Below are 12,218 nucleotides of genomic sequence, written 5' to 3' on the forward strand. Positions count from 1 at the left end.
AACCTAAAGACCCCTTAACTCCTTTGGCCGTGACTCCTCCTCTGTCAGACACCTTTCAGTCGGGGTGACCAACTGCTTTCATGCCTGGGTGGGAGATGAGGGTAGGAGGTGGGGGAGTGCTGGAAACCAGGCCAAAGCATCAGGTGTGGGCAGGTACGGCCCGGCCTCCAAGTAACTACCCCGGTATGGGTGATGGGATCGATTTTTCTCAGCATCTGAAATCCTTCAGGTTGAACAGCCCATTCCAACTTGAGAAAAGAAGAAAGGGAGGTCAGACCCCCAAGAGAGTCCAGGCTAAAACAGCCAAGGCAAATACAGGCCAGGGGAAAAGGGCCTCCCAACTTATGTTCTTCTCCAAAAGCCCCACTCCAATGCCTAAGAGGGAAAAGGGGATGGACAGAGGGAAGAGGGGAGGAAAATACCCAAGATGCAGGGACCTGGTGTCAGCCTGGGTCACCTCCCGCCCCACCCCCCCTTGCCCTGGTGGCCTGCCCTCTCTGATCACACTGTAACCTGCAACCTCTACCACAGCAATGCTTCCCTTCCTTTACAGAGAAGACTGAGCCTCCCACGTGTGTCCTGGCCAACACAGCGCTTCTCAGGGTCACCCACATTTCGTGGCAGAGCTGACCATGACTGGACTGCACGGGTAGGAATGAAGACAAAAGCTTCTCTGCCCTCCCTGTACCCTCCCCTCTTTCTAGATCTCTACAGTCCTTGCTCCTTCCTTCCACATCACTGATCTTGCTCACTCCTTGAACATTTTCCTTCCTTTGTTCCCTGGTTGACCTCCTCCTCCTGTTCCTTTCTTCCTTTCACTACCCTGAAATGGATGCTAACCAGTCCCAGTCATCATTCTTAAAAGAGTAATTTATAACAAAGTCGGCAATAATAAAAATCAAAACTGAATTTTTAACGGATCCAGCCAGATGAGTCGAACATCTGCTGGTGGTCACATCCTAAGGGAACCACCTTACCTGCAACCCCAGAAATATGCACAGGTACCAGGGGGGGACGTCTTCTATGGTGTAAATCATGTCCGATCTCTGGGGGTCTAGACTGCCGGTGCTATCCAAGGTCTCGGCGAGAGAGCTCTGTGAGTGAGAGGGAGAAAAGGAATTGTTTAACAAGAGCAAGGAGTAATAGTAACTCAGTTCAGTACAGCCCACAGTTACTGAAAAACAACTTTATAAAGTGGTGACCATTCTCTTGTGTAAAGATAAGCCTTAGCTGCCTTTTACACAATGCTCAGTCCACTCAGTGAGACGAGCTGTCCTCAGAATTTGGGGGTTCGATATCCCCTGTCACTGACTCATCCCCAAGAGCGCCCATCTTGCTCAGAACTTCTCCCCAAGCCTAGGGAACCCCTACATAGAGAGGGATGCTCCCAGGTTGAGTCTACAAAGCGATACCTTGGCATGAACAATCCTTGAGTGGTGCCCCAAAGGAAAAAAGGTTCTGAAATGCTGATCACTTTGAAACAGAGAGCACTAATCTGCCCTTCCTACCCCATCCCATTCCTGCAAGGACAAAGATCTCTGTACCCTAAAAACCAAACAAACAAGTCCTACGCCTTCCTATCAAAACACTGCTTCTCAGACACAATGCTGAGTGAAAAGAGCAAAATTTTAAGTACAGAGACAGGAAGATTTCAATTTTGTTTAAAGACTAAAACTTTGCTTATAGTTTAGGGGACAGTGGTTTTTTTTTTTCTTCTCTTTCCCTCCCCCCACTGTTACTACAGACTTTAAAAATATTAGGTGTTGCATGCTTTTTGAGCCCAAAATTTTCACCAAGACTGAACACGTTAGGTTATAGTCTAGACGTTTACAGTCAGTGTCTGCATTACTTCTGAGCTAAATAGAAAACTGAATGTAACCCCAAGTCCCCATGTACCCTTAAAACTGCTCTGGTTTCTAAAACTCTATGAACAGTTTCTTAGAATCCACGATGAGCATTTTTCCTAAGTCTTTTGTACTTAAAAACGTGCCTAACAGGAAACAAAATTAAAAGATGTTCCACAAAAAAAAGTAAGGATAGCGACCTTCTGACTATACCTAGCCCCATTTGTGCCCCCTTGTCCATGGATACAGTCCACAGAAAGATGCAGACTCTCTGTCTGTCGCTTGATTTCCCATGCAGAGGTGGACAGGGATTTGGGGGCCAAATATTCTTGAACAAAAGGAGTGATGCAGTTCAGCCTTACCTTCTAAAGCCTAAAAGTAAATGTCTCCTGTAAGTTGACATTTGAGTTAATCCAAATGAGAACGGAGTATGACCTTTCAGAGAACTTTTTCTTACATTCAAACAACGGATATTGGCAGATTTGCATTCCTGAATGAGTTAAAATATACTATGTAAGTCTTTTAAAAATCTGGGATTTTTTAAAAGTGGTGGTAGAGAAAGTACATGTGTATGGAAAATGTGATATGCTATGTGGTGATGTGCAGTAAAGGATGAACAACAACAGGACTGGGTTGTCCAAACCCTCACACATTTCAAAAACAGCTTGGTCTTGCTTGGCAAGTGGGAGAGAACCTGCGAGTTCTGGGAATATGCTGCTCTTAAGAGTGTGTCTACCTCGAGCCTTGGGCTGCCCCAAATGGTTTATGCTAACGATGCCATTTATGGAGGGGGCCTTGAACCACACAGCATCAGTATGACCTTTGGAGGGGCTGGATGCTAACATCAGCCACATGGGTGGGTCAGCCATACTTAACATGGCTGGCCCCAATCAAAATAATGGATGCCAAGGCCTGAGTACACATCCCTGGCTGACTGAACAATCCTTGAGGGTTGTCACACATTGTTTTTGGGAAAATTAATTAAGTGCTGCCCACATGCCTCTACTGGGAGGAGACAATGGAATGCTTCAGTTCCTTGGACCCTGCCCTATGTACCTTCTTCTGCTGATTTTAATCTGTATCCTCTCGCTGAAATAAACTATAATCATGAGTTTAATGGCTTTCCTGAATTCTGTGAGTCCATCTGGCTAACTACTGAACTATATTCGAGAACCCTCAACTCAGATTTTGGGAATCCGTGAACTCAGTTGACCATTTTGTTCACATGATAGAATTATGGATTATACAAAGGACAATCCAATACCATCTTATTACCCATGGCCTCACAGGTAGGGGTACTACTGCCCACAAAGAAACAAAAAATATCTGAAAACAGAGTATATACTAACACTACAACTAACAGATTTGGACAAACTATTACAATAATACTGTGTGCAATATTATTCTAGTGATTCCAAGATAACTGGTTTTAACTATAAAAAGAACAGAAATGAAAAGATTTCATTATCTGTCCTCTTTCAGGTCTTTCACTAAGACATGTACACAAACACACACCCCATTTTTCTTAGTAATGAGGGTGGTTCCGTAACTCATAAATGGAACTAATATAAATGCCCGTGAATGGTATTAAGATGACACAAAGTAGGAAACTATGTGGTCATGGGGGTCAATTAACCCTTGAAGACAAAATGCTGCACTGCCCCCCACCCTCGAGACAGGAATGTGTTTGGCCATTGTGAGCTATGGTACTACACTCAATTATCACTGCATGAAAATATAAACCATTTAAAACACTAAAGGAAAAAAAGGCCCTCCAAAAGTTTTTTTCGAGGACTACATTAACAGGTTAACAATGTCATTTTCAAAAGACTTTTCCATCTTATTCTATGGTCTGAAATAATCTAAAGAACTAGGTAATTACTTGCCCATCAAAGAGTAGGAAACTCAGAATTCAGCTTTCTGGTTAGAGCCTTAAGACTGTCAATAACCTTTTCAACCTCCTCTATCATTATTTACCAAGTCTAGCATTTTTGCGATCCATTGTTGTCACTTTTTCTCTAGGAAATAATTTATGCTAGATCAGGAGTCAACACTTTTTCTGTAAATGGTTATATAGTAAATATTTTATCTTTTGTGGGCTATATAGTTCTGTCACAACACAACTCTGCCACTGTAGTGCAGAAGAACCTTCGATGGTATGCCAACAGGTGAGTATGGCTGTGTTCCAATAAAGCTTTATTTATAAAAATAGGTATTGGGCCAGCGAGATATAGCTTGCCAATCCTTGCTACAGGGTTTCAAACTGATAATCATAAAGTTGTAGTTAACATCCTCCTTCACGGAGCACCTGGGTGGCTCAGTCGGTTGAGGGTCTGACTTCATGATCTTGCAGTCCATGAGTTCAAGCCCCGCGTCAGGCCCTGGGCTGACAGCTTGGAGCCTGGAGACTGCTTGGGATTCTCTCTCACCCTCTCTCTCTCTGCCCCTCCACTGCTCATGCTCTGTCTCTCTCACTCTCAGAAATAAATAAACGTTAAAAGAATTTTTTTTTAAATATCCTCCTTCACAATTCTTACATCACCTTTCACATTGCTAATATATATTTGTGCTTTCTCATTTTTTTCTTTAATCAGGTCCGCCAAAGATCAAGTTCATTGGTCTTTTTAAAAAAAAGCTTTTGAGTTCCAGTTAAATATGGTAGACTGACCACCTGTCACTTCCTCTAACTCCTAAAAGCACACAGAAGGAATGATCACACCACAAATTTACAAAGATGAAGTAAACAAGAACAGAAGAAATTAGATTAACCCCCTGGTAGAATATGTAAAACATTCCCATGAGTTGTGACCCACTGGGGAGTGGGAGGAATCTAAAACCTGGGTGTTCAAAGAGGAAGAGCGTGAAGAAGTGAGCTGGTTGACCTAAAGATGCCCCGACAGGTTCTATGCTTGCAGACACAGATAAGAGTGGGAAAGGGAAGAGGATGGGCTTTAACAGCACAGACCAATCAAATACCCTGTTGCCTACTGCCTTCCTCATCCTTCAAGATAGGAAAAGGCACTGTTTTAAGAGCATGAACCAGAAAGACTTCCACCTCAGAGGTTAAATGCAATCATGAACAGTGGGATCCTCATTTGCTTCTGGAATGCCAGACACCAGGTTACAAAAGCCAGGCTAACCCCCACAGGAGTCTAGACGATTCCTTTCTGGAGGAACAGACCCAGAAATAGTAGGCTTTAAAAATAACTAAAATAAAATAAATTTTAAAAAGTTTTAAAAAATAAAATAATAAAATAAAATAAAATAAAATAAAATAAAATAAAATAAAATAAAATAAAATAAAATAAAATAAAATAAAATAAAATAATAAAGTCAAGTCAAATCAAAGTTATAGTAGAACAGAGGCGGCGCCTGGGTGGCTCAGCTGGTCCAGCGTCTGACTCTTGATTTCAGCTCAGGTTATGATCTCGTGGTGCATGAGATCCAGCCCCACATCGAGCTCTGCGCCGACAGCATAGAGCCTGCTTGGGATTCGGTCTCTGCCCTTCCCCAGCTTGCACACTCTCTCAAGATAAACTTTTTAAAAAGTCAGAAAAGAACAAAGAAAACAGAAGATAGGAATTCATCGAAGAGATTTAAAAATTTCTAAGAACTAAAGAACACATTTGCAAATTAGACCCACCAAGTATTCAATGAATTAATGAAAACCTATTCAGATATTTTAGAATGCACTTTACCACCAACATTGCAACGTTGTATTAAGAATGGCCCCAGAGTAGAAATTTAAGAACAAAGGGAAATAAAACATGGGTTGGTAGAATTTGGATAAAATTAAAAATTAAAAAACAGAAAGTAGAAGTAGAAGAACACGAGAAAACAGACATCATGAATAATACAGTAAAGGTCACAGGCTGGGGAAGAAAAAAAAAAAAAAAGAAATCAAACAATGTTGGGGGGGCAGGAGGGAGATTAGAAATGATAGCCAGAGAAGGCAGGCGGATCCAAACACCTATCATCGGAACCCCCAAATAAGAAAACCCAAAGAACAGACTGAAACAAAAAATAAAGATAGAGTTCAAGACAGCTTTACTAAAGTAAAAGGATCTTTAACATTAAATACTCCAAGTGCCAGAAAAAACTGACCCAGAATGGCCAACATGAAAACATATCTATGTAAAGTTACTGAATATCAAAGATAAATAAAGAATCCAAAAAAAGCCAAAAAGATCAAGATACTGACAAAAAGAAGAAAACAAGACAGACCTGGTATCTTCACAGCCACAATCAATACCAAAAAATGAAAGAGTAGCAACAGTAAGTTATGACTCAATTATTCTCTCAACTTTGTATCACACAATTATCCAAACATATACAAAGGTGGAAATATGGAATGCCCACCCGTACCTGTCTCCATCCTTCAAAAATTACCAATGCTGTGTTCTTGTTTAATCTATTCCAAGAGAACTTCCTTTTTCAAGAACTTCGGGTATCTCAACTACAAGGCCGGGAGGGAGGGGGGGGCGCGGGGGGGGGGGGTGGTTGGTAAAGAGAATCCACAGGACTGAAAGTTAAAAAGACCTTTAACTTTAAAAAGAAATCTCAACATTATGAAATCAAGTTTATCTTCTATATAACGAACTCGGCGATAACTGCAACCACACAGCTGTTGCAATGACCGGCAGGCAGCCAAAGATCCCAGTGCCCAGCTGGGTGGGATATTCAAGTGAGGACACACTGTAAATAGTTCACCTGTGACTGGTTTCACATTTCGACAATCTGCTCCCTAAAAGCCTCACGTTATTTTACACTCTGTCCTCTCTTCCTCACGATGGCCCTGGGAAGTTACGTGCTTTATAACCCCTTTCACAAACGAGGAGTTGGAGACTCTGAGAGACTGAGGGAGCTGCCCAGGATCTGAACAGACAGGCTGTCCCCAAAGACTGCATTTGCCACCATACTACATGGCCTCCCAGGGAGAAACAGAGCTGCTCTCTAGTCATTACGAGAAATACCTGATTTTTTGACGTTGTGATTAATAACAAATTGCCCAATACCCCTGCAACCACTTCACAAGCTCTTGTAAACACATGTGGTGGGGAATCTGTAAAACAACAAAATGCTGGTATTTCAATGGGAACATCTAAACCTTTGGCTTGTATTTACTTCATTTTGTTCCAAATGCCCTCTCTATAAACAAAATCAATTCTTCAACATCCCTCACTGAAAATTCTCAATGATACTGAGATCAAGTTCAGAACATACTGGGTGTGGGTCCCAATGCTATCTTACAGACTCACTGTTCCATGATCCTTCTGGGCCTTTTAGGAATAAATGTCTTTGAGCACATTCCAAGATGGGTACCTTGTGGCTAATACCATATTAACCAGCATTTACCATTAGTAGTTAAGTTTTGTATAACGTTAAGTGAACATATGACAACCGAGAGCATGCCATAATTAGGAAAACAAGCATGAATACGGAGAACGCATGAGATGATCTCTCGGGCCCCCACTTCTCCCATCTCTCCTGCAATGTCGCATTGTTCACTCACGCTCAGCTGTCCAGAGACAGCCTGTCACTGCCCTCTGAAAAGCAAGATCCCCCGGGGCAGCATTCTTTGGTGTGAAGTTTTCTTTGCACAAATTCAAGACAGCGGAAATCCTAAACATTTCATTTTCTTCTTCTCTAAAACAGAGATAGTGGCAGCACCTTTCTAATAGAGCTTTGGTAAGGACTGAACGTGACCCATTGCTTAAAGCATTCAGCCCAAGGCCTGGACCATTAGCACTGTTTAGTACACGGTAGCTCTTCTCCCTGAACTTGCCATTTCATAAAACAAGAAGAGTGGCCAATGAAACAGGAAGATATTCCATCTCACTGGTATTCTAGGAAATACAAATGTATCAAAGTTTTGACAATGAAAAGATTTTCAAACAGGTAAATGAATGTCTAGCATAAATGTGCTAATATAAATAAGCTAGACACTTTTCCTACCGACAGTTCACTAGCATCAGTAAAAGGTGCCACTAGAGGTGTTAGAAAGCCCTGCATGTTAATGCTCCTTGATATTCATTTCAAAAGGTGACCCTCACTTACTGGATACTGGAGGAGGAAGTCTAAAATCATGACAGTCTATACCCTGGAAATTCCGGTGGTTCTGACTAAGGGCCCAGTACCCGAGAACTGGATACAGCCTAATGAGTCTGGGAATTCAGAAGCACTCTGCTGCAAGATGTACCATTTGGATGCTGAGACCCAAGCAGGCCAGGCGGTAGCTCGCGGCCGAGATCCCACTCTGCGGGCCGTGTCTCAGCTGCAGACGTAGGCGTCGGTCAACATGTCCACAGTGGCAACTATAATTTCTGCACTCTGAGGAGTAGCTTAGAATCCAAAACCACAGGAATGTCAACAACTCAGCATGAATCTAATTAGCCTCCACAAAATTTATAATAGCCTGACCAAAAAGTAATATTGGTCAAGAGAGCCAAAAATGGAAAAAAGAAACCATACACAGGCACAAAAATTTGATTATTCCATAATTTCAATATGATTTCCTTGTTCTTTATCATTTTAGTGATTACACTGTAAACTTACTGTGCTAATTAATGCCCAAGCTGGGTACTATGTTTGCATGTATCAACTTTCTAGTGGTCCCTTTCTAAAATATTAAGTGTGCACTATCTAAAGTACAATTCAGGGGACTCCTGGCTGGCTCAGTCAGCAAAGCATGCAACTCTTGATCTCGGGGTCAAGCTCCACAGTGGACATAGAGATTACTCTTTAAAAAAATAGAATACAGTGGTTCTAGAAATACAGAAACTGATTAAATTAGCAAATTTTCACAACGAATACAAAATGTGCTTTAAAAAGTCTACCAAATAAAACTCAAATGAAATTGAGGAGTCTCAGAGCTACAGTACAATCTGGAAATATCCTCTTGTCAAACTCTTCATGCGTTGGGCACAGTGACCAATCAATACAGAGTAAAAAAAAAGAAATTAAGGCATCTGGATCCTCTTTGGGCAGGCCTCTTCTGGCCTCTGTGAATAGGGTCACACAGACTAATCTCAAGGAAATGGGATGGCGGGGGAGGCGGGGGGAGCTTCTCCCCACCTTAACATGTGATTTCTGCCCCTTTGTTCAGTCTACACAAGCTACCGCTGGCTTCTTGTATTATCTTGTTCACTCCAATGGAGTATGTACCAGGCACAATGCTAAGAACCACACAGGTTATTATTTCATTTACTCCTCACAACAACCGAAGACAGATGCTGACACTTTTATTCTCATTTTGGAGATGAGGCAACGGATGATGCCCAGAGACCTTAAGTAATTCCCTCGGGGCCCGGGTCACATTAGCACCCAGCCCTGAGTCCAGACTCACACTCTTAACCACCTCCCTCAGCATCCTGGCTAAGGCTTTTCAATATAAGAACTTCTATATGGACCTCACCTTAATCGCCATTTAGACAATGAAAAGTTAGTAACTTCTACTCCTCATCATCCCTTCTATTTCCACTATGAAGGGAACACACCCACTCGGGAGGGCCGAGACGAGCCCGGGGAAGGACAGCCACATCCCGTGACGGGGAGGAGGCTGGGGCAAGGGAGTACCTTTTCTGCGATGCCGTTTTCTGTGGTGTAGATTGCCATGAGCTCGGTGTCTTCATTGTCCTGTTCACCGCTGGACGTGGCGCCTCCATTTATCACCACCTGAAGACAAACACTTCATTTATAGGCTGTTTCACCGTGCACCGCTCTGCCGTGTGGAAACATCCTCCCCAAACACCTTCTGTCATTTTCACAACAGACACAAGCTGTGTGTCTTTTGCCTACCACATCAGCCAAGTTTCGAATTTTCTTAAAAGAAACTCCCGACAAGTGTGACCACACGTGGTTCCGATGGAGGAGAAATGCATCGTGGGTCCCCCAGGGGAAGGCCGGAAACGGAGCACCCCCAGAGAGTTCACGGAGTGGGGCCTGCAGCTCCATCCAAGGCCAAGGGAGGCACAGCTGGTCACCGGAGCGGCTGTCTCCAGACGGGTGGGAAGCATCAAGGGCGGCCTTGGTCAAGAACCCTGCCCGAGTCACCACGTGCTAAGGATTCTGTGTGGCATTCCCAGCAGGGGCAAGTCAGGCACTGCTGATCGCCTGATGTGCTGACATTTCCCGCCGTGGATACGACGCAAACCAGCCTGCTGGTGCATGCGGGCAGTAGTGTGTGGCATCGGACAGGCACGGGGGCCGTTCTTGCCAACAAAATCTAGCTTCTGGGTCCTCAAGGTAAGAACCAGAACTCATCTTGAGGACTGGAAGGAAACCCCTGGACACATGCAGGCCACCAGCCCTCATGCCTGCCCTGGCAAAGCACTTGGAGTCGTCCGAGGTTCTGGCTGCGTTCTGGCAGCCTGCAGCAGAATCTTAAAATATTTTTACTTTTTTTTTCTTTATAATTTATTTACTTCGAGAGAGCGAGCGAGCACATGCAAATAGGGGAGGGGCAGAGGGAGGGGGGAGACAGAGAGTCCCAAGCAGACACCACAATGTCAGCACGAAGACCAATGAGGGTCTCGAACTCACAAACCATGAGATCATGACCTGAGCTGAAATCAAGAGTCGGACTCTCAACCAACTGAGCCACCCAGGCACCCCAAAATAGTTTTACTTTTTAGCCAGATGGTTCCATTTCCAGAAATCTATTTTGAAACATTAATACTAAAAATAACTGTATGCGTGAATGACAGCACAACTACATTTTGTATAAATTTTTTTAACACTTATTTTTGAGAGAGAGAGTGCAAGCAGGAGAAGGGCAGAGAGAGAGAAAGAGACACAGAATCCAAAGCAGGCTCCAGGCTCTCAGCTGTCAGCACAGAGCCCGACATGGGCTCAAACTCACAGACCATGAGATCATGACCTGAGCCGAAGTCAGTCACTTAAGCCACCCAGGTGCCCCAGCACAACTACATTTTTAAAATAAGAGAAAAAAGACAAAGTATATAAAAAGTTTAAAATCTGATATTGCGAAGTATACTACAGAGAAATAAAAGGTGAGATGGCATAGGGGAAGGTACCATGCGATGTCTATAGCCCACAAAAGTTGGTACCAGTAGGGGGCGCCTGGGTGGCTCAGTCGGTTGAGCGTCTGACTTTGGCTCAGGTCATGATCTCATGGGTTCTGAGTTCGAGCCCCGCGTCGGGCTCTGTGCTGACAGCTCGGAGCCTGGAGCCTGCTTAGGATTCTGTGTCTCCCTCTCTGCCCCTCCCCCACTCACACTCTGTTTCTCTCTCCTTCAAAAATAAACACTAAAAAAAAAAAAAAAAGTTGGTACCAGTAGTTCATAAACACCTGCAAATCAATAAAGCAAACAATCCACAGGAAATGGGCAAATGACAGGTGTATGCAATTCACAGAAAAAATCTGAATATTTAAAACACACGAAAAGCTGTTCAACCTCATTTAAATTTATAGAAATTAAATTTTTTTGATAAATTTCATTTTTAACATAAATTAGGGGGATATTTTAAAAGATGAATCTAGTGTTGACTAGGGTGTTGGGGGGAAAGCTATGCTTAGTTATCAGAGAAGATCACATGGACTGGCCTCTGTAGAGGGTAACTTAGCACTGGATCATTTTCTTGGATCCAATAACTGAACTCCTAGAAACATCCTCCAGAAATATCCATGCAAATGGTATGTGCATTCAAGACTGATGAATGCACTATTTTTAAAATACTGAATCCCTGGAAACAACCTAAATGTTCATCCAAAAAAAAAAAAAAAAAAAGATAACCAATGGGGTTGGGGGGAAATAATGATGAACATTAAATTATGGTACATCCATTTCAAAAATAATGTTAAAAAGAAAATAATCAAAAAGCCACTAAAAAAGAAAAAAATAAGCTGATGCACTGATAAGAACTCCAAAAAATACAGTTTTTGAAAAGAGCCACAAAACAGTAAGCCTAGAATTATCACAATTATACTAAAAAAAAAAAAAAATCTTAATAACCTCCTTGTCTTAACACTTGGGAAAGGATCCAGAAAGGTCTGAAACCAACAACAGGAAGGTTGCCCTGGGGACAAGGAGTAACGATGGGCACTTTTCATTTTTCACTCCCAATACTGCTTTAGCATTTGGGTCTTTTATAAACAGCATGTATTTGTGTGGTTTTTGTATACTGCTGTTTTATTTGTATGCCTGTATGCTGCTGTATACTGGCACCTGGGGTGTCTGGGTGGCTTAGTCGGTTGGGCTTCTGACTCTTGATTTCGGCTCAGGTCACGATCTCACAGTTTTTGAGTTTGAGCCCTGAGTTGGGCTCTGCGCTGGCAGCACGGAGCAAGCTTGGGATTCTCTCCCTCTCTCGCTCTCTGCCCTCCACTACTCATGCTTGCACTCCTGCTCTCTC

The 12,218-nt window shown here is 42.9% G+C and overlaps 1 protein-coding gene across 10 annotated transcripts in view; it reads right to left on the reverse strand.

Moving 5' to 3' along the window:
• Positions 1-12,218, reverse strand: part of SLC23A2 (solute carrier family 23 member 2) — a 132,268-nt gene that overhangs the window by 48,790 nt on the left and 71,260 nt on the right. For 9 of the 10 annotated variants that reach the window (XM_023251438.2, XM_023251432.2, XM_023251435.2 and 6 more), the window contains 2 exons: positions 9,420-9,518; positions 978-1,094 (listed from right to left, as the gene is read on the reverse strand). In XM_023251438.2, coding sequence (XP_023107206.1) covers positions 978-1,094; positions 9,420-9,458 — 156 coding nt within the window. In that variant the 5' untranslated portion in view covers positions 9,459-9,518. The remainder of the gene's footprint in view (positions 1-977; positions 1,095-9,419; positions 9,519-12,218) is intronic. The other variant, XM_023251436.2, reaches the window with a different exon arrangement.

Source organism: Felis catus, chromosome A3 (genome assembly GCF_018350175.1).
Source record: "Felis catus isolate Fca126 chromosome A3, F.catus_Fca126_mat1.0, whole genome shotgun sequence".
Lineage (NCBI taxonomy): Eukaryota > Metazoa > Chordata > Mammalia > Carnivora > Felidae > Felis > Felis catus.